General features: G+C 42.7%; 1 protein-coding gene across 3 annotated transcripts in view; it reads right to left on the bottom strand.

Annotated features, from left to right (window-relative positions):
* The window catches only part of COBL (cordon-bleu WH2 repeat protein), a 238,094-nt gene that overhangs the window by 90,722 nt on the left and 123,606 nt on the right, over positions 1 to 23,766 (bottom strand). For all 3 annotated transcript variants that reach the window (XM_054990870.1, XM_054990871.1, XM_054990872.1), the window contains one exon: positions 14,502 to 14,696. In XM_054990870.1, coding sequence (XP_054846845.1) covers positions 14,502 to 14,696 — 195 coding nt within the window. The remainder of the gene's footprint in view (positions 1 to 14,501; positions 14,697 to 23,766) is intronic.

Here is a 23,766-nt window from a genome sequence, read left to right as displayed (position 1 = left end):
TCTACTCTCAGCGAGGTGCATCCCACTAATACAACGCTTGTTGTCGAGTGGGCCGATATTGATGTCTCTCTTGACCTCAAACATGGGGAATCATGCTGTCGGGCATGGGCAATCAGTTTCGAGGGCAGTCTGCCGGACATCAGATCCGATGCAGAAGCCAATTGGGAATGCAGCTTCAAACGGCATTCAGGAGGCACAGTCGGATCTGACTGAGTTGACAACGAGGTGTGCATGGAATCGACCAAAGATGAGCACTCTGCCAGTGCAGATTTCTTAGCTGCCAGGCTGTTGGCACAAGAGATTGCTTTCTCCCACAACGTCGCTTTCAAGTGGGATGCACAGCCTGCCCTGGCCTTCAGGGTAAATAGTTGGCAATGCTTGCAACACTTGACAATATGCCCCTCGCCCAAACATGCCAGACATGAAGCATGAGTATCGGTTTTTGCCATTTTCATCCCACAATTCTCACATTTCTTTAATTGTGCCTTGTCCGCCATTTCCGCTGCCGATTACAGGTCGATCTCCTGGGGAATCAGTTCCAGCTTCTTGATCTCTTAGAGATTGAACAAGAACAGCAAATAACTCTCAACTACAAATATAACTACTATTAACACTAAACAACACTCTATAAACTATTAAAAACTCTATCAACTAGAAAACTACAATACTAATAACTTTTCTGTTGCTATGAAAGAAAGAATGCCTCAGCTCAGAAGAAATGTGTCCATTCCTTGCGGCAGCAAAAAACGAACTGAGGGAGGTTGGGGGCAACCTCACTAGGACACATGCCTGCACCAGTGTTAAAAGCTGGTTTAGACCGGTTTAGAGGAGGTCGCCCCCTCCTAGAGCCTTAAAGCTACAGAATTCCTGTTCTGAACGGCCAGCCTGCACCTGTGTAGTCCCCACTTGTGGGACTGCATCGAAGACCGTAGATGAAGACCTAATTTTTCTTACTGGTGCTCTCAATTAAACTTTTACATATCTGCTGACAAACAAAACAAGACAAACTGTATTAGAATTTTCTATCTCAAACAGGGTTGCTCAAAATCCATCCTGGATTCAAACAATTAATGGTACTTCTTTCTTCCTCCTGTGGTTCACCATAGATCAAATATTAGTATCTTCTTGTTTCAGAGTTAATGGCTAGGGGCACATGTAATTCTGGTACCCTATGAAAGATAGTGTGGTATTTTGGACAGAGTAATGTACTCTGATTGGGAAGGTACTTGGTTCAAGTTCCCCACCTCAACAATAAAGCTTCCTAGATAGCCTTGGATAAATTGCTCCTAATTAAGTATCTCACAGAATATTTTTATGCTTACCTGAGCAGACCTAGCTTCAACCATGAGCACCCTAGAATAACTACCAGTGGATCGATTGCCCTCTGGGGGGGGGCTGCCACTGTCCATCCCCAAACAGCAAGGAACAAGTTGAACAACATCCCACCTGTGGAGCAATTAATAGTTGCCCTGTCCTGCAGATATGGTGTGTGCAAGGAGACCAAGGCTGCAGCTCTAGAGCCCTTACCAGATGGCATTTGGGTGAGGACCCCCTAACATCTACCATCAAATTTCAAAATTGGAGTGTCAGAAACTAACTCCTGCAATATGGAAAGGAAAAACCACTTATGAATCAAGCCAAAACCAACCAACCCCCTTCTGAAGCTCAGCTTACTTCAGCACCAACTGCCCCTAGGCTACCTGATCAGAGCCAGTAAAATGTCCCATTTTCTACCAATCAGAGTGTACCAAACTTCACCTTTCTATCTGTTATGCAAATACTTTAATTCTGATACTGCAATGATGCTCACATTTCAAACAAATACAGCTTGAATTCTTGAAACATGGTTATATTCCTAGCTGCTACTGGTAAAGTATCCTTTCTCAATCTAAAGTTGGTAAAAGCATGTGAGAAAGTCCGACATATGTGCATTCTGTCACACACGTGAATTGCGGCTGGACAGGTAGGTGGAGTGCTGGCTGTTATTATGAGGCATATTCATGTCCCAGATTTTAGCTATTAGCTGTTAAAATGTCATACTTATTTACTTTTCTCCTATTCATGTTAACTTAGACTATTTGCATGCCAAATTGTGTGCGTGTGTGTGTGTACCTATACTTCTGAGAACCTAGTAACTGAGTATGTCAGCGAGGTCCACAACAGTGTTGGTCCCACAACAGTTACAAGCAAGATTGAAAAGCAGGAGGGGAAGACAACTTAAATAATTATCAAGGGAAAGGAAGGGCTTGAATGAAATGGAAAATATTACTGGAGTATCTTTTGCAATTGTACTTTTACAACTGTGACTTTGGTGATGCAAAAACAAATGCTGAACCTCAAGAGAGGATGGGTGTGAATCTGGATAAGAATTGTGGAAAGTAGACACCGACGCAGTACAGAGAATTATATAATATGCAAGCCAAAACATGTCCTGAGATGACATTCTTCAAATGCATTCAAGGAGGCAGTTCACAAACATAGCCGACATTAATACAAACCACAGCAATTCTAAGCTCTGGGAGCTTTGCTGCTGCCTGCATTCTTGCTCTGGCTAGGGTAAGGACTATTTAGGGTCCATGCATACATACACCTCTCCTTTCTAAATAATGCTGTTTGGGTCTGGTTCCTATTTCCATGGTAAGCAGTTTTATTTCCGTTTTAATTGTTCAAGCTGTAAATACTCATCATAGTTTTCATTTGCACTGGGTCTCCTTTCACCTGTTCTTGCAGTGGTTGCAGAGATAATGATATGATAACACCACACTAGCCCAGCGACATCTGCCCAAGACATCTGAAGCAACCACTCAAAACAACTAGAACAATTCCTGCCGGCCCTAATACGGTTTCTTTAGTACAAGCAGAGGACTGAAATTGACAACTTGCAATGATCTTGAGCAGGTCGTTTATATACTGTCTACAACTAAATACTGTACAAGAGTCAAAAAGACAGTCCTTGTTGGCAGATTCACAATCAAACTCTGACACTCACAAGTAAAGAAGGGGAAGCGAAATGGCCCAATTCATAAGTTAGCTTTGCACTATGAATACTTCCACAAAGTGGGTTCCTTGTGCCCATTCCTTGTGCGGTATTTTGCATAATGTGGATAGACCAGATTGAGACTTTCCCATGCTAATGTCATAGATGGAGTTGGAGTTCATGGAAGTCTCACCTATGTGATCTGGCTATCCATACAAGGCAGAACAAATCGAACAACATGCTTATGAACACCTATAGGAGAAATTCTCTTGTGGTTTTAATTAAAGATATAATAATAACTGTGCTTATATACTGCTCTTCTAGACAAATTAGTGCCCCATTCAGAGCAGTGAAGAAGGTCAGTGTTATTATTATTCCCACAATGCAGCTGGGGGTGAGAGGAGCGGCTGACCCAAGGCGAACTACTGAGCTCATGGCAGCAGTGGGATTCAAACCAGCGGAGTGCTGATTCGTAAACCAACCACTTCACACTATGCTACAACAAGTGGTTCTTCTAATTGATACAACAGTAAAAATAGCCTGTATGTTTATTTGTGCAACCAAAACTGATTTGGAAAGGGTAAATGCATTATTTATGTTTAAATTTCATTGGAAAAAGGTTGTTTAGATTTATGATCTACAAAAATTGCAGTAAGCTCCCTTCTGTTTGAGAATTTGGCTCTGCTGTATATTCAGTGGCATCATGAACATTTATTTATTAACAAAATAACATGATAACTGAAATAATGCAACAGACAGCCTTTAGTTAGCGATCTTTGCTTATAAAATTTTTGCTTATAACCTTTATTTTATTTTATTAGATTTATATCCCGCCCTCCCCACAAATGGGCTCAGGGTGGCTAACATTAACAAAACATAATTAAATATTGGCTAAAAACATATAAAACTGATCATCAATCACAGTAGTTCAATTCCAGGCGTTGTTAAAATGCACAGGCCGCTATAAAAGGTATAAACGGAAATTCTACAGGGTCAGCTGTGGAATGGTGCCCAGAGTGGGATGAAAAACTGTGCATGGCGGTCAGGAAGAAAGATGGAAGAGGGGGTGAACGCAAGTTAGCAATCTTTGCTTATAAAAGTACCACCCTAACGTTCTGTAGAGCACACCCAACACATTGTTAGTACTAAACACATACTAGTAATTAATATCGAGATTGGTCTAATCAAAGCAAAGCGTTTTTAAGACCCATTGAACTCACAAGAGGAATTAAGCATCTGCTGAACTCTCCCATTGAAATACAGAGGATACCAAAGAGGCTGACCACAGCTTGACTGCTCTCATACTAACAGCACTGTTTGGCTATGAATAAAGTTCTCAACATTTCTTTCTAGAGCGGGAAGGCACAAAAGCGATTCAGGTACCAGCTGAGGGTATGCCTCCAATACAAATTTAAACAAGCTTCAAGCCTGTTTGATTATCATGGTTTTCGATAATGAGACTTCAGTTCTGCAAATGGGCTAGAGATCACTGACAAAGGTTTCTCAGCACCCTGACTACAATTTCTGGCTTTGCTTTGGAAAGCCATTCAAAGTGAAACAGTTCCAAATCAATAGCCTATCAGTCACATTCTTTATTCAGCAATAAACCTCCTTGGTGAACCTCTCCTTAGGTTTCACTTTTAGAAAGCTAAACATGTTTGCCTCCATGAAGAATAGCAAGAAAATCAAAAGCAAAGCTCAGAAGCCTACTTCTGTAGAAGCAGCCAACAGCCAGACAAAATTCTGCTGCTGTTATTGTTATTTCTGCTGTAGTGCCACCAGTACATAATTGAGCCCTCTGCAGTGGAATACGTTTTCCTGACCTGGGGAGATGTAAAACTGGACACTAGACTGGAAAATTGCGGAGTGGGAACTTGACTGGAATAAAAGAAACTGGATCGCTGCATCCTGCCTTAAAAAACAGAAAAATACCAACTCACAAGAGACTGTCAGATACACTCAAGAGATAAAGTTCACAACAGTGTTGAGGGAACAAAGGAAATATGTCATAAGGTTCAGAAGGTATGGCCCACATGACCTTGACATTGAAGGAAACCTCCCTTCCTCTCTGAAGCAAGGAAAAAAACATATCCCTGATACCCTGCGACCGTGTTTTCTGAACTCGTTACAAGGAAGATAAACTAATTTAATCCCATCCTCTTTGCTGAACCACTGTTTCCACTGGAATGTGTTCCTGACAATGAACTTGCTCATGACCTTGACCCACAGCACAAGTCACATGGGGGAAAGAAAAATATATAAAGCAAAAATTCAGGACAATCAGCAAAACAAAACGCAAATCCCTTAGTGTCTTGCTAAATAAAAGATAGTTTTCATGGAATCAATGAAGAATATCTACAAAAATGACACTGAAAAGCATTCTAAGGAATCTTTTAGTTACTGAGTAAACAAGGCAGAGAAAACCTCAGCAAAACTCTCGTATTGCTACATGTTCTTCTACCATTCAAGTGTGTCTTTATTTAATCCAAACAGCACCTTGGTATAAAAAAATGGAAACGGTATTTCAGCTACAGAACTCTTTTTTGTCTGCACTTGAGCTGCACAGTTTAAGCATCCGCATCAGCCTTTTTTATTTCATAAAGAAGAACCCCACATATGTATGCATATATAAGATACGTGAGCGCAGGGACAAACGCTAACATACGAGTTTTGTCACGAACTGAGAACCTAATCAACACTTTACAAAGCCCTCATTTCCACCATGGATCCTGAAGTCCAGTTATGAAATCTGATTCCCGGGTGTATGGCAGCCAGATTCAGGTGGGACCCCAGCATGTGGGGACACAGCACATTCTTGACCTGGAATGTCCCTGGGAAGCTAAATCAAAAAGAGTCCAGTAGCACCTTTAAGACTAACCAATTTTATTGTAGCATAAGCTTTCGAGAATCACAGTTCTCTTCGTCAGATGCACGGAGGGCAAAAAAAACCTGGTCAGATATAGAGGAGGAGAGGGGAGGGCGGAGTAGATGCAAACAGCTCCTTCTGATATGGAGATCAGTTTGCTTCTGTTGAGGAAATCAGTTACCTGTGATAATGAGATAACCATTCATAGTCCCTATTCAGTCCCAGCTTGACAGAGTCAAATTTACATATGAAATTTGGGAAGCTGTTACCTGCCCTGCTGGTGAAACTTATGAGTAACCCAACAGTATGTGTAACTTGCCCTCCCAGGCAGATGGCAGCTCCCCAAGGCCATTTCAGAGCAGGAAGGGGTAAGCCTTGAGCCTCCCCTCCCTGTGCATTGCGGTTCCAATTCGAATCAATTCGAACCATTGCGGTTCCAATTCGAACCATGTGCCAGAGAATTAAGTTTTAGCACTGAATTCCCAAGCACATGTCTAGTCAATGGTCCCAGGGTGGACATGAAGACTCTGCAACAAGACAGTCAAGAAACACTGGAGATTTACTGACTCTGGAGACACCACATACTTGATCCAATATTGACCGAGGAGGATTTAATGTGCATCAACCAGTAAATCACCAGATATTCCATGATGATGCTGAGGAGGAAAAGATGTTCTAAATTATGCCAGAAAGAGTGAGGAGGAGGGAGAAGGCCTCCAGCTGAGAGCTCCCAGTGGAAGTGGGACTTTGCCTTGTTTTCACAATCTTCTACTACTTCATTTTGGTTTTCTGTCCATTTCCCAACTCTTCATCACTCTCTGGTATTTTCAGAGAGACACAACGACACAAACAGGTTGCAAACCAATAGAAACATTTGAGAGGTTTATCTAGTAGATGAACATTATGCCTATGATACTAAGACTATAGTTACTATATCATGAAAAATAGTACAAAAGCTAATCAAGTGTGAAAAAGGATAGTAAATATCTAGTCCTACCAAGTTATAAGTAAATCACAGCATAACATCCAGAATTTTCTTATCTCCATGGCTGGTGATCATGCTAACTGGTTCTAAGTCAATTAATGTTTGTCATAACTATGGAAACCAATGGAACTTCTTAGTCATAATTAATTCAGGTTTCAGTTAATTTAATTGTAGCTAGCTGGATCAATGCTAATGTACAGTTCCTTTTCAGCTGATCTACAGCATACACAACATTAATGAAAGCTAGAATATTTAAAAAATTTCTCATCAATACATTTTTATTCAAACATGACTTCGAGTGAGAATTTTCTTTTCCCCCTTAATAAAGAGAGAACACAAAATATATTCCCGTTTCCCAAGAAAGATCTACTCATCTCGTAACTAACTGTTACATGATTTTCCTGCTAGTAACAATTGCAGATGAATAAAGTTTGCTTGACAACATTTTATCTTTTTATGGAAGGAAGTCCTTAAATAAAGACCTGACGTTCTTCCCTGAGACAAGTACATTCAGAAATCCCATAAACCTAAGAAGGGAACGTGCGAATATTTTTATTCCATTTCCACAACAGACTGAAAACTCTTCACATAGATAAGGTATGTCTGTTGGTGTTTCCAAATAAACAGTACTCCCCTTGCTTCCTTTCCATATAATGAGGCCTTTTCTTCTTCCCCCAGCACTGATTTATGCATTAACAAGTTTTATTCATGCGGATCACTCCTGTGCTGGAAACTGTTGACCAGGGAAGAATTCATGCTTGCGTCTGCTTGCACTAGACACAGCTTTGGCCAAACCTTATTTTACTTGTAGGCAAATGCTTCATGTGGCAACGTACTCTCTCTCTCTTTTTAAAAAAAATCAGTTTAATAGTCCTGGCTTTTCAGGCAACACATCTGTTCACTTTTGTTTGACTTAGAATATCAAAAAAGACATGCTGTAACATTCATACAGCCTCATTCCCCCTAATAATGTGGAAATCCAAAGTTCAATTTGCCCAATAAATGTTCCCTTCATAACTGATCCACAACAGCGGCATAACTCTATAACCAGCACTGAAAACAGTTTGGAATTTCAGAGCAACATTAATGATGGTTCATTATCAGCTTAAAGAATCACTTCCAATTTCTTAGAAAGATAGCTCTAGTTATAAAAATGTCCTTTACTCATTATAGGCTTTTAAAGAAGATTGCATTGAAGTGGTAAACTATGACACTACGTGGAACAACATGTTACTAGATCCATGACCGTTTTAAGCGACTTTTGCTCCTTCTCCAAATACAACTGCCAGGCCTGCATTTCTGAGGGGGAGGAGAACGGTAGCGTGTGTGTGTGTGTGTGGGGGGGGATTTTTAACCCATCACACCCCTTTTGTTTTCTTGCTGAAAAAGGCCATTCCTGAGCCTCTTTTACCTTTCACGGGGAAACAAATTCCATTTTTTCCCCTCCAGTAGCTGGAGGTTTTTCAATCAAAACACAGCAGGGGAGGAAAAGATTAAAAAGTCCCACCTCTTCTCTCCTCTTGCCCCATTCTACCGCCCAAAAAACAGCCCAGGCAGCTGTGTGTGGAAAAGAAAAAGACTCCAACTTTTAACACAATCACAGAATGTAACATGTATTTCCACTCATTATTAGCTTGATGAAATGTTCCTGATATTTCTAGTATTAAAAATGTTAAAACCATCACGGAGGAAAAGTTAAAGCACCGCTGATGACTGAAATATACATTTTGTGAAAAGCTGCTGAGTCATTTGTTCCCAAACAACACTGGAAACCACTTTTTTGGCAATGTAATTTTTTAAAAAAATAATTAGGACTCATAAGCCTATTTTTAAAATTGCATCAGGGTCTGTGAGCAAAAACTTTAAAGTACTATATTTTTAAAAATGAAACTCCTAGACTCCAAGAGGAAGAGGAATAAGAAGATTTTCTTTTAACTTCCTGCCTCCCTGATTGGGTGAAAGGAAACAACCCAAGATGTCCTCCGCCTCAGAGGGAGAAAGGCTGGCTACTGTAACTGAGGTTAGTCAGACTTTTCTAAAGCACCTGGAAATTTTTCTGAGGCTGCAGCCTAATTACACATTGCACACGTTTCCCACAGAGGGCTGTGTTCTGCAGACCTGCACTTCCCAGGCACACTTGGGACTAATTTGGAAGGGAATCATGGCGGGCAAGGAAGGGGGGCTTAAATCTCCCGCACCCCCACCATTTTTCCAAATGGTAATGGGCCTGGAACAGCAGAACATGTCTTTTGACCCAGGAATGCACTCAGAGAAAACAGAATCATAGAATCACAGAGTTGGAAGGGGCCGTACAGATCTTCTAGTCCAACCCTCTGCCCAATGCAGGATGAGCCTAAAGCATCCCTGACAAATATTCATCCAGCCTCTTCTTAAAAACTGTCAGTGAAGGGGAGCTCACCACCTCCCTAGGCAGCTGATTCCACCTTTGAACTACTCTGACCGTGAAAAAGTTTTTCCTAGGATCCAGCCAATACCTTTCTGCATGTAATTTAAGCCCACTGCTTTGAGTCCTGTCCTCTGCTGCCAACTGGAACAGCTCCTTCCCCTCCTCCAAATGACAGCCTTTCAAATATTTAAAGTGAGCAATCAGGTCCCCCCTCCATCTCCTCTTCTCCAAAGTAAACATTCCCAAGGCCCTCAGCCTTTCCTCGTAGGGCTCAGTCTCCAGACCCCTGATCATCCTCGTCGCTCTCTTCTGCACCCTCTTGATTTTGTCCACATCCTTTTTGAAGAGAGGCCTCCAGAACTGCACACGGTACTCCAGGTGCAGCCTGACCAAGGCAGTATAGAGAGGGACTATGACCTCCTGCGATTTCTTTCGCATACACTACTACCCAGAAGTGTATCCCCATTCAGTATTTGTGCTTCATATTTTTGTGGCCCAGAAGTGCACTTATCTATGTTGAATTGCATCCTGTTCATAACCGTCCACTTCTTCAGAGTATTCAGATCTTGTTGAATTTTAACTCTATCTTCTTGAGTGTTTGCTACTCCTCCCAATTTGGTATCACCAGCACATTTAATGAGTAGCCTGTTTACCCCTTCATCCAGATGATTGATAAAAATTATTGAAAAGTGCTGGGCCAAAACCGAGCCCTGTGGCACCCCACTGGACACCTCCCTCCAATCTGATGAAACACCATTGACCACCACTCTTTGAGTGCGGTCCTCTAACCAGTTCCCTATTCACTGAACTGTTCTATAGTCCAGTCCGCAGTCTTCCAGTTTACCCATTAGAATGTCATGGGTAACCTTATCAAAAGCTTTACTGAAATCCAGGTAAATCACGTCAACAGAGTTCCCACGATCCAGTAAGCTCGTGACTCGATCAAAGAAGGAAATCAGATTGGTCTGACAAGATCTGTTGGGGACAGATCAGACCATGTTGACTTCCCCGGATCATTAAGCGGTCCTTCAGATGCTTACAGATTGATCCCTTTAAAATCTGCTCTAATATCTTCTCAGCAACAGAAGTCAAACTGACCGGCCTGTAGTTTCCCGGGTCATCCTTCTTCCCTTTCTTAAAGACTGGGATAACATTCATTCTTCTCCAAACTTTTGGCACATCCCCAGTCCTCCAGGAGGCCTTGAAGATGATGGACAGAGGCTCTGCAAGTTCTCTAGAAAGTTCTTTGAGCATTCTTGGGTGCACACCATCCAGCCCAGGGGTTTTGTATTCGTCCAATGCAGCCAGGTGCCTCTCCACAACCTCTCTGTCAATGTCAACTAGCCTCCCAGGTGTCCTGTTGTGTCTACTACCATCTCTAGATGGGCTCAAGTTCTTCAGGAAGAAAACAGAGGCAAAAAGTCATTAAGCCTGTCTGCTTTTTCTCTGTCCTCTATCAGAGTTTCTCCTTCTACTCCCATCAGCGGTCCAATTGCCTCTTTTACCTTGAGTTTGCTTCTCACATATCTGTAGAAGTTTTTCTTATTGTAGTGAGCCCCCCCACCCAGACCCAGCTCATACTGAGCTTTGGCTTCTCTGATGGCTGATCTGCAGTACTTAGTAAACCTCATATATTCCTCTTTGGAGGTCTGTCCTTTACTTCATTTCCTGAACATTTCCTTTTTCTCTCTTAGTTTATTCTGGAGCTCTCTGTACATCCACATCGGTTTCTTGGAGCCCTCACCCTGTTTCCATCTTGCTGGAATAGTGAGGGCTCGAGGTTGTAAAAGCTCATGTTTGAGAAGGGACCACCCTTCACTCGCTCCTTTCCCTTCCAGCACACTCCCCCACGGAATGACTCATCAAGCCTCTGAGTTCATTGAAGTCGGTCCTACAAAAATCTAACCTACGAGTCTGGCTACGAACTTCCTTGGCCCCCCACAGCAACTGGAATTCAAGGAGTACATGGTCACTTCCCCCTAAGGTCCCCACCACCTTCACCCCATCTACCAATTCTTCCATGTTGGTTAATATTAATATTAAATCTAGTATGGCCCTTGTAGCTTCCTCCACCATTTGAAAAAGGAAGTTATTGGCCAGGCAGGCCAGGAAGTTGCGTGAGTCTTGTCGCTTTGCTGAGCTTGTCTCCCAGCACAGATAGGGGAACTTGAAGTCACCCATAATTATAAGGTTCTGATGTCTGGATACTCTACCAATCTGTTCAAGGAGGGCAGCATCCATTTCCTCTCCCTGGTCAGGCCGTCTGTAGCAGACTCCAACAATATCCATGGTCTTTCTTCCCCTTATTTCCACCCATATACTTTCCACTGGGCTGTCAACCACATTCTCCAGAACTTGCTGACAATCAAACCCTCTCCTCACATACGTCACTCCGTCTCCTCTTCTACCCTTCCAGTTTTTCTTGAACAACTCGTACCCATCTGTCAGGTATGGACCCCATCCATGCCAATACTGATGCAGACCTGTCATTCTGAACCAATGTTTCCTGCTGTAACTTGATATCATATTGCCAGTGCCCTAACTGTTTCTTTCACAGGCTTATTGCAGGTGCTTATCTAACGGACTGTAGAAACGTCCAGTGCTCATGACCTTGTATACTACTCATTCCTGTGTATTGCTACGCCTTGCTTTCTCAGTGACTCAACTTGATAGTACAAATATGTGAGACATTCCCAGGATGGGTTCGCGCCAAAATCCTGTTTACTGTTGGGAGTGGGGAAGGAGCAAACATGAAGGTTAAGAGGAAGGATTTTTCCACATTACTATTCCTGTTAATCTTGCTCTTACTGCTTAGATGCTCACCTTGCTTCTGAGTAATTCTATCGACATATCTGTGGAAATGATTTGATTTCTGAATAAAACCATTCAACCAAGAGCCTGGATTTCTTGTTGCAATGGTACACAGATCTGTCTGCCATATCCTATCACCCATGGCCTGACACCATCCACTACCACATTCCAGTCATGGGAATCATCCCACCAAGTCTCAGTAATTCCTACTATACCGCAGCCCTCTGTTTGCAAGAGAAGCTGAAGCTCTTCCTTCTGATTACCCATACTTCGGGCATTGGTATATAGGCTTGTAGCCTTGTACCTTTGTTTGATCTCTCCTACCCAGGTGGGCCCCTGCTGTTATCACTTCTTCATTGAAATCCCCATGATAATCATCCCCTTCCCCTTGCAGCATCAGTTTAAAGCTCTCTTGATGAAGCTCTCCATTTTCTTCCCTGACCTTGAGAGGTGAAGCCCACCATGTGCCAGAAGGCCTTCTCTGAGAAAACTTATCCTGTGCTTCCAGAACCCAAAGCGCTCCTGCCGGCACCACCACCTCAGCCAACGATTCACCCTGAGTATGGTCTTCTCCCTTTGCATTCCTTTTCCTTTGGCAGGAAAGATAGAAGAGAATACCACCTGTGCCCCCAATGTCTTCAACTGCCTTCCAAGAGCTTCATAGTCCTCTTTAATTCTTGTGATAGTATTTGCGGCTGTGTCATTCATTCCCACATGAACCAGCACAAACGGGTACTGATCAGTCAGTCTGATCAGTCCCGGTAGTCAGTCTGTAATATCTTGAATTCTGGCTCCCAGTAAGCAACACATCTCTTGGAATAGGGGATCTGACCTGGACACATGACGTTCCATACCCCTGAGCAGAGAGTCCCCAACGACCACCACTTTCAGTTTTCTTCCACTTCCGTGTGGCCCCATACCCTCTTCACTCCCTCCTCCAGGTCTTTGTGATTCTCCTTCCATTCTCATCTCTGTCACCATCTCAAGCACCTCAAAACGATTCTCAAGCTCCAGTGGACCAGTCTACGTCTTCTGGTTTGTACTGCAGAACTGAAAGAAGGCTCAGAAGGGAGATCGACTCTTCCTTCTTCTCTTTGATTTACTTCTTCATGCTTGTGCAGAGCCCCCAGGCTCTTGTCAAGAAAATCCTCCCCTTCCTTGATTTCCTGAAGGGTGGTGATCCTCTCCTCCAGGCTCTGAATCTTCTCCTCCAAAAGCCTGACCAGCTTACACTTCTGACAAGTGCAGTCCGTCTTCTCTTCTGGGAGGAAAACATGCAGGTGGGAAAGGGGCCTTTGGTCGACATCACTGCCTTCCAAATACGTGCTCTCCACTCCCTGTCTCAGCCCAGCTGTCGCAGAATGTACAGTTAGGTGCTGTAACATGCCATTGGTCTGCATAGCTTCTCCATTTCTCTTCCCCTACCAAAAGCAGCCAGTCAGTTGGGGAAAGGGAGGTGTTTTAACCTTTCTCTCTGCCAGTGCTCCACTTCAAACATTTCCATCCCCCTTGGCTAAGCCTTTGGAGCTGCAGATGAAGAGATACATGCACCTGTATCTTTACCTCTGCAGGGGAATTTGAAGATAGAAAGCAAGAGACACAGAGAAGAGTAACTTAATTGCTCCCTATCTAATTTTCATCTCCAAATTTGTCATCTTCCATGGCTTTTGACCCTGTGGCGCAGGGCCTTATTAACCCATGGCTGGGCCCCTAGGCTTTCAGGTATTTCGGGCCCCCTCTGGCACTTCGATCTTTCATCCCACTACAGTTGACAGCCTGACCCTGGTACGGTAGGTAATAGACCGCGGTACATAGCCCCCTATCCATTTTGAGGGGTTCCTGAAGAATTCTATTCACAATTTTTAAAAATATTTTTATTGCATGAGTAGAACTCTTCAGGAAAGCACATTTTGGGGGTATAATTGTTCAATACTGTAGTATTTTGAAGTGAATACAATTTTTATTATTTATTAAAAATATATATCATTTATGGATAATTGTTTTAATATAAGAGACAATTCTTTTCACTTCAATAAGGAAGCAGTTACTTATCTCATTAATAGAGGTTATGTAAGAGAATCAATTAATTATAATTGATGTAGGGGTGTGTCTCAGCAAAAAAAATTGACAAGCCCCTAGTCCCTGCGGGCCCCCCAGGCTTCAGGCTTGTCAGCCTTATGAATAATACAGCCCTGCGACAGAGGAAAAGAAAAGGGTAACTGCAGGGCCTAAGCAGTTTGCTGAAGTGGCAATTTTGGGAGGCAACAAATGTAGAGAGAAGGCTAAGATTCCTGCCTTACTTGCACACTTCTCTGGTTGGATATTGCAGTGTGTAGCTCTTGGAGGGGAAAAAAAGATGTCACGCACAAAAAAACCTACATGCTGCTAGTGTTGTGCATAGTTTGAGATTAAGTACAGCACAATTCACATCACCATTTTTAAAAACAATCCTTACCTGACTTAGTGTTTTTTCTTGTCCATTTGTCTCCCCACTCTGCAACGGAGGCATCACTGTTGGCGGGAGAGGTGCTCTCCGCTTTTTTATTTCGCTGTTCGAGGTCATTCCTGAGATGTTCCCGAGAGAAAGTGATGGACCCAGCGTAACGGAACAAGAATTCACAGAAGGAGAATTTGGAGCTGTTGTAATTCTCTGAAAGTAGAAGCACAACTCCATCAAAGTCTCTTTTAAAATTAAAAACTCTAGTCTACTAAATGTGCTATGTATCAGAAGCAAAACAAAGGCCCCTTCTTACTGACTTTATCACTCATCCTCATGCTTTCATTGAAAGTGGCTACTTACATAAAATAACTCCATCAGCCTTTATACCCAAACAAGCATTCATCTGGGAAGGACAGAAATGGACCTGGGTGCAAGCAAATGAGCGCATGGTCCTATAGAAGCAATTATCTTTAGGATGGTACTGAATTTCTATCATAATAGTAGCCTGTGTTGATTAACTAACCAGTATGTAAACTAGTTAAAAGAAGTTTAAACACTGTATCCAGTTATCTTTTATTATACTGAAAGGCATCACTGTTCTTACAAATGGCTTTCATAACCACTCTTGTGTTGTTGACATCTCCTTTGCTTTTATAGGACACGTGGCCATATTCAAAGACTGGTAAGGGAAGCAGGTTGCTCAGTTCTCTCACCATATCAATCAATAAGTTTTCTCTCAAGCCGAGTTCTCTTTTGGCTGTGAGCAAAACCCACATTTGAACTGTTTCATCGAGCAGCTTCCCCCATAAACAGATCTTAAGTCAAAATCAATCAATCAGGCATGCTTTAAAATTTGAGTTACTAGAATCAGAGCAGTTCTTCTTGTATAGCCATGACAGAAAGAAAAAAGAGGCAAAGAACAAATGAAGAGAAGTTTATACCAAGAACATAATTTTTGTTCGTTTGTGAGTGAATATATCTGGAAGCTCGAACTCATCGATCAACATGTTCTGGACTCAGAAAGGTAAATTTTAGTGAGACAGGTATCTCAGTACTTACTGCTTGCCTTGCCTTGAATGTTTTAAAGGTATAGCTTTACATGGAACAAATTAGTTACTTTGCCCTCAGAACTAGGGGGATTCTTTGTTGAATGAAGATTCTTCTAGAACAGCCAGAGTGGTGTAGCAGTGTGAGTACTGAACTAAGATCTGGGATCCCCACTCTGCCAGGGAAGCTTGCTGGGTGGCCTTGGGCCAGTCACATACTCACTGCCTAACCTACCTCACAGAGTTGTTTAAAATGTAATGGAGAATGACATTAAGTCACTTAAAATGTAAACGAGAATGATGCAAGTCACTTTGGATTGGAGAAAGACAAGATATACGTGAGTGAATGTTTAACCAACCAACCAACCAATGTATTTTTACACATATAGGGGGCCCACTAGAAACTTGTAGGGGAATGGAATTACCTTTCCCCATGGGTCCCTGTTTCCTCTCCTCTTGTTTGTTCTCTCTTGCCACCGTCTCTTCCTGCCTTCTGATGGAACAGGTGACTGAACATGCCTTGGACTTTGGGGGTGCTGCATCTCTCTCTATGTGTATGTGCAATTCTCTTGACAATAAGCTGCTTCTCTTTGTCTAAGGTGGGAATGCCTCCTGACTCCTCCTCTGTCTCTAGGAAGATTCTTCCTTCTTGCCTCATAGCCTTCCAAAGGGGAAGGGTGTTTTCTTCAGAGCTCCTATCTACGTACCCGCTTGCAGCCTCGATGCCAGACAGATGGCTGTGGTATATAGGGATAGTGACTCTTTAGAGTAGGACATCTTCTTTCAACTCCAATATATTGCCATGAATATAATCTACCTTAAGAAAGTGCAAGTTCTATTTTTTCTACAATTTGATTGCCTGAGGATTAATTACTGCATGTGAGGAAAACCCTTTTGCCTAAGTAACTTTGCTACCAAACAAAATGTAACTGTTTCTAATACCTTCCACGTCGTTACCAGCATCACCTCCACTCCCACTGGCAGCTCCTCCCTGCAGCTGCTTCCTGCTCCATCCCAATCCTCCTCCTGTTGCTTTCTCCCCTGCCCCTCAGCCACCCTTATTTTTTAATGCCTACTTGTATGGGGTTGCTAGGTAACCCCATAATGCCAACTGTGAACACAAAAGATCTGAGTTAGCATTTTCCCCCCCAAAACCGTTGTGATGTATATAGAGGCACACACTTTCTTTCTCCATAGGGGAGGTTTAATCTCCCCATGCTTTAAATTTAGGGTTTTTCTGCAAACATCGTACCATTCTAAAACATCATACCTTTCTGCCCTTGGCCCCATGATATGGATTTTTTTATCTGTGCTCTGGTGTCAAGTTCAGAATTCAGATTGAGAACTGAGGGAGGAAGAAGAGCCTGAGATCTGGAAATGTCTGTCTCGCTTTCCCAATTGCCCACCCCCTACACACCCTGCAGCAGTTTTATCTTTGTGTGCTGTATTACACCACAGCTGGGAATTTGCAGTATACCCTGCTCTCTCAACCAAATAATCCCAAGGTGGCTTACAGCAATTGAAAAAATAAAAGAAATTATAGCAAAAATGACAGCACTAAGACTATTCTCTCCTTCTTTGTAGATTTTTAAGCAGAGGCTAAATGGCCATCTGACAGTAATGCTGATTCTGTGAACTTAAGCAGATCATGAGGGAGGGCAGGAAGGATTACATCAGTGCTAAGTTCTCTCTAAGGCCAATTGCTACCTTGGGGTCAGGTAGCAATTTTCCCCAGGCCAGTTTGGCAAGGAATCCTGATTGTGTTTTGCCATCTTTTGGGCATGGAGCAGGAGTCACTGGGGGTGCGGGGAGGGGAGGTAGTTGTGAATTTCCTGCATTGTTCAGGGGATTGAACTAGGTGACCCTAGAGGTTCTTTCCTACCCTATGATTCGATTCAATGCAGCAATGCTTTTTTTGTGCTGGAACACCCCGGAGTGCTCCCCCACAGCGGAGTGGCCCATTCCATGCTGATTCTGGCCCAATCTGGGCCGAATCTAGTCTTATCCCAATCGAATCAGAACCCCCCCCCCCATGGAGCACAGGAGCACTTCCAGGGCAGCCACAGCCTGCATTATGACGTCACTTCCTGGAAGTGACATCATCATGCAGTCCTGGGAGCATGCACACACGTGATGCATGCACACACATCACCACCTTCTTCCAGGAATTGCCCCGGGTGAGAGTTCCCCCACCTCTTTCCACAGAAAAAAAAGCCCTCTAACTAATAAAACCTTACAAGCAATAACACACTATTTCAAACCATCATGAAAACATTAATAGTTAGAACAACTGGAAGGAAACAGTACTTCCAGGCAGGGAGGATTATTGAAATGTTGGGCCACTAAGCATTTTCTGCCTGGTTTGTAAAAGCAAAACTTTAGCACCAGGAGAATCTTTATGGAGAGTGAGTTCGAGAGTCTCCCAGCTGTTACAGAAAAATCCCTGACCCTGGAAGAAGGCTAATACCCTCCTGCTTCTGAAAGCAGGGCACACACATCAGAGTATCTAAAGATGTTCTTAACAGGAGCATATGGAAAAGGGTGAACCTCCACGTACCCGAAATCCTGCAACACATTAAAGGAAAATTATCTGAACTGAGCTCAGAAGTCAGTCAGCAGCAGATGACTTTAAAAACAGCTAAGATACAGACTCTCTCTCATCACCATGTTTTTGCAACATTTTGCAACCGACCTTCAGTTGCACATGGAATACTATTGTTTTATTGATGACTTCTTTATTATTTAAAGACTGGTGCATCTTGATAAAACTGTATTATTTAATATGCATAATACATATTTAGATACATAATAAATGCATTATAAAACACACTATTATTTGGTGACCTTATGGTGGATTCACTTTCTTCTTATACTCGGTCATGAAAAGAGATTACAAAGATGATAACAATTAGATATTAACTATGCACAATGTAGTATTAATTAAAGAAGAGGAAAGAGATCCTCATAATTCTTTTTGTTGTTGTTCCAAGCGAAGTCTAATCCTTTTATTACAATAAAAGCAGCTTTTGATATTCGATTAAGCTTGCTTTAAAATGACAATCCTGCATATTATTTTCATAATGGTTAAAGAGCACAGGCAAGGTCCCATAATGATATCCCGTTTGCAATCTATCAAATAGACAGCACTCATCTCAACAGAGCCTCTCTGAGCAATCGCAACCACTTCAGTCTTTTCCATTTGCACACAAACCACTTCACTTGGCTTCTAAATTCATAAACCACTTCATTTCAGCCTCTGTAGGAAAATTCACTAATGAATATTCTGAATACAGAAAAGGAACAAAGGACATATCAGGTCTTCACATAAATACGGCATCTGGGTCCAAAGATGCAAGCACTCCACGTTTGTTATAATGCTCCGTGTCTTTCAGGCTCAGCTCTCCATAGTCCTTTCTTGTCAGATAGGCCTATGCTGAGATAAAATAAAATGCCCTCATCGAAAACAGCCTCATAAAAATGCATGAGTACAGGGCAAAGTGTGCTCCCCAGGGCCATTTCTGATCAGGAAGACAGCATGAGGGATGTTTAAAATGTTTAAAAGCCCTCTTCTTCTCCTGATCCACACTGGACCCCAGCACTCACGGTGGTTTTTAAAAAATGCTCAGAGATCCATTGACAGAACTCCAAGATATCACCTAGTTAAGCCCTCTCCTATACAAGCTTAGTAGTTCAGGCAGAGGTAAACAGATCTGCATGTACACCTCTTTGACCAAATCACATTACATTTTTGATGAGTTGGATCTGGATCCATCTCACTTTCCCCACAGCCACACAGCAGCTGCAGGGAAAGGTGTTTCTAAAGCCCCCAGGAGCTTAATATGGGATGACAGCAGGCTCCTGTCTTGTCAAAAAAGTGTAATGTGTTAATTGACTCCAAATCAATTATATATTTGTAATATATAAAAGGACATTCAACTAGAGAGGGAAACCTCCCACCAGTAAGCCTGCAGAAAAAAGCATCTCACAAATGTAAGAATAGGACTGAGGAAATGGGATAGCATCAAAGATGCACATTGTTACTATGCATTTTTCTGTAGAAGGAGGTTTCTGAGTATGCTACTGTCAGTAAAGATGATCTTTGAAATCTGACATCACAACTACAACTGGGTAGACATGGGCACGAATTGAAATATGAATCAAATTTTGTGACAAATCAGGCTGATTCGTGTTTCGCGGAACGCGTTTTGTGGGGCTGCAGTTTTCACGAAATTCATGACTTTTTGGGCTGATTCGTTCGATTCGTGAATGATTTGTGATGCCAGACAGGCTGGCGCCGATCCACTGATTCCCTAGGCAACATAGGCCCAGAATGTCTGCAGAGATTTTGTTGCCATTGGAAACCCCAATCTTAGCCCACATAACTTTGATAGGCAGCTCTCCCTGCCAACTGGAGAGCTTCCATTCTGCCCTATACAGAAGGAGCATGGGGGTTAATCCCCTAGGCAACTGAGGAGATGGGTCTTCTGTAGCCATGGGATCACCAATCTCATCCCTTCAAACCCTGTTAGACAGGTCTGTCTGCCAACCAGAGACCTCCTGTTCTGCTCTATGTGAGCATTTCTTATATAAGGCATATCTCTCTGCCTTGTACTTTTCAGTTCCAGTAGACAGAGGGAGAGGGAGGACCTGTTACTGGGATGTGGAGTGAGAGAGTGGAATCGGGAGCTTTTGGCTGGATTTGCTGCAGCTTTAAAAGAGACTGAAAAGCCTCTTTCTTATTTTCAGCTCTTGGCCTTGCTGAGAAGGTCGTTGGGTGAGGGTGCCTTCTTTCTTCCACCCCATCCAACCCCAGTCTCAGGGTATTGCTTGGCTCTGTAGCCTAGCTTGACTGAGGCCTACCTTTTTCCCTTTAATTTTCTTTGCTTATATTCTTATTTAGAGCATTTGTTCTTGCTGGCTTGTTGGGTGAGGGTGGGTGGAGGAGAGCCTGCTGAAGTCTCTCTGTGAGTTTGGCATCTCTGCGTATGAAGGGGGCCACTGAAGTGCCCTGCGTTCTGATGAATCACGAAACTAACTGTTTCGTGAAACAGGACAACTTCATGAAAGTTCGTGATTCGTGGAATGCGACAAAATACGAAATGCTCGTTTAGTTTTTTCCCTATTTCGTGCCCATCTCTACAACTGGGCAGAAAATAACCTACAGATTCCTGCAATATAGTTTCTTGAATGTTACATTAATACTGATAAAAGTCGACCTGTAAGGTGATTTGGCTATTTATTGAAAAACCATTACATAAATGCCTTAAACAAACTAAAACTTCGGTCACAGTTAGACGCCATCATGGGGCTTAAGCAATGTACCTCAAAGTTTACTTGAATGCAAAATATTTTCAAGAAAGGCAGTAAGGAGATTCAAAATTCTGTAATTAACAGAATCACCTTTATATAATAACTGCTCTTACATTTCAGCACCTTTTCATAATCAATACAGGTCTTTGTCAAACAAATCAGAAAGACTAAGGTCTGTATATTTCAATGAAACCGATCAGCTGAAGAGGGCATAGTGCCTAATCACTGTAAATATCATGAAAACGTAAGGCTAGGAGATGGGGAGCCTGGCCACTCACTAAGCTAAGCTGGGCAGTGGCAGATTGCTGGGGGTGACACAAATCACTCTCCCCCTGCAGCCAGGATGGGATATGCCTCAAAGGAAAGCAAGAAAGCTTGCAAGTTGGAGAAGGAAAGTTGTTGCAACAGACTTTTCTTTCTCCTTGAAGGGCCTGGTGCTACCTTGCTTCCTTCAGAGAGAGGCCAGAAGGTCCACAGCAAGACCATGACCCAGACTTGAGATGAGGAGGGTGGGTGTGGCATCCATAGGCCAAAGCCTGAGGCAGAAGCCAACAGGAAAGAACAGCAAGGAGAATGACCAACTCTGTTGCTGCTCCGGATCAGGTCCCACAAAGCACTCCTCTAGGGTGTGATGCTCTCATGTGTTGCCAACATAGCCAAACACGTGAAGGCAACTGCACTAGCTCAGATGGCTTTGCAAAGGCTGTAACACATGCAAGACGAAGACAGTTCCAGTATCAGAGATACCAGCACCACCTCCCGCTCTCCTTGTCCTAAGCTAGCTGAAGCTCCGATGTGCAGGGCCATTCCTCTGACCAATGCTAGTGGCACTTCCCTTGTTGTGCTGCCTCAAGTAGCCACTAAGGGAGCTCAGCTGGAGAATCAGACCTGCGTCTTTGATTAATAAAAGAGCAGATAGTTTCTTCAAAAAAATGTGTTCAGCCAAGCTGCTCTGATCCTTAACTAATCGCTAACTTCAGTTTTCAAACAGATTGTTTTTCTTCTAGCAGGAACATGAATGTGCTTTGTAAAGCAATTGAAGCAGCACATTTGCCTCACATTATGAACATACGCACTAAAAGAGCAGTTCATTTCGACAGGCTGTAAGAACAGGATGCTTGCCTGTAACTGGCATTCTTTGAGTGGTCAGCTTTGCAATCATGTTAATGGTCAACTGTGAGAAATAATCTAGAAAAGATGTTTGAGGCTTGCTTACCCACCCAGAGAGGATAGGCTCCATTGCTCACTTCAGGGAGTTGTGATCTCTATGCACCACATGAATGGGATAATACTAGCAAGCTGACCTACCTGGAGGTGGGAACAGGTGAAGTTATGCAAACAAGACGCTGAGAACAGTTCTGCCAAAGGGTGCAAACTCTCAGAGCATAAACATTAATGCTTCACAAAAGTGTAAGGTTGAGAACATGTAGCTGTTCTGTATACATGAGGAAGCAATACTCCTTCTGAAAAATCAGACAGGTTGCAACAGCCCGAGTCAAGCGAGCTCTGACAGATCCAGGTAAAGGTTGGCATGTCAACTCATAACAAAGTACAACGGAAGCTATATTCATGGAGATACTGCAGAGTCAGCTAAAGCCCTTTTTTGTGGCCTCCAAAACATATGAAGAGATATTAGACTTTTCTGTCTGAAAGACCATCTCCTTCCTTATGTTCCTGTGTGTCAACTACGGTCTTCAAGGCTTAAACCAGAAGCCTTTTTGTTGGGACTAATGGACAAACAGTCGGAAAAAAAACACTGCCCCGTGGCACAGAGTGGTAAGCTGCAGTACTGCAGCCCAAGCTCTGCTCATGACCTGAGTTCGATCCTGTTGGAAGCCGGGTTCAGGTAGCCGGCTCAAGGTTGACTCAGCCTTACATCCTTCCGAGGTCAGTAAAATGAGTACCCAGTTTCCTAGGGGTAAAGTGTGGATGATTGGGGAAGGCAATGGCAAACCACCCCAAAATAAGTCTGCCAAGAAAATGGCGTGATGCGATGTCCCCCCATGGGTCACTAATAACTCGGTGCTTGCACAGGGGACTACCTTTACCTTTATCCTATTTCTATATATGACAATGGTGGTAAGCTTTTACATGCACAAAAATGGAAAAGTACAGTATTGCCTTCAATAGATTGGATTGTGAAAATGATGGAGTTAGCTGAGATGGCTAAACTTACAGCTCTCATCAGAGATAAAACACTACTTTTATGGTTAACTGAAACCCCTTATTGACTTTCTGCATGAGATGAGAAAAAACGAATTGATGATTTGTGGATTTGATTTCTAAGAAGGTAAATTTGGGAAAAATAAATAGAAGGGGGGCAATATTGAAAAGGTAAATTTTAGAGGTATTAAAACTACAAGCACAATGTGTGTAAAGATATGATAGGTGTTGTAGAGGAAAATGGAAAACAAAATATGTATTATTGTCTAAGGCTTTCACGGCCGGAGAACAAAGGTTGTTGCGGATTTTCCGGGCTGTATAGCCGTGGTCTTGGCATTGGAACTACAATGCCAAGACCATGGCTATACAGCCCGGAAAATCCACAACAACCAAAATATGTATTATTTTTCTTCGATTTCTCTTTAATTTCCATTATTCTCTTTTTCCTCTCTCTTTCTATTCCTTTTTCTTTAATTTCTCTTTTTCTCCTCCCTTTTTATTGGGGTTTTAGTCTTATTAATAAAATAAAAAGTATGGGAAAAAACGATGGTCTTCAGGCTCAGGCTGCCACCTGTTGGTTGTTCCCCCACTTAGAGTGGTTTGCCCGGCATCCGCCAAGCTCTGAGCCTTTCCCATCATGGCTCCCACTCTGTGGAATGGACCCCCTGAAGAGATGAGGTGGGCTCCCTTGTGGGAGATCTTTAGAACACACTGCAAGGCCTGCTTGTTTGCCCAGGGTATGAATAATTGGCAGAGAGGGA

Source organism: Eublepharis macularius, chromosome 11 (genome assembly GCF_028583425.1).
Source record: "Eublepharis macularius isolate TG4126 chromosome 11, MPM_Emac_v1.0, whole genome shotgun sequence".
Lineage (NCBI taxonomy): Eukaryota > Metazoa > Chordata > Lepidosauria > Squamata > Eublepharidae > Eublepharis > Eublepharis macularius.
Note: the sequence above shows the minus strand (reverse complement) of the source record. Positions and strands in the feature narration are given on the sequence as shown.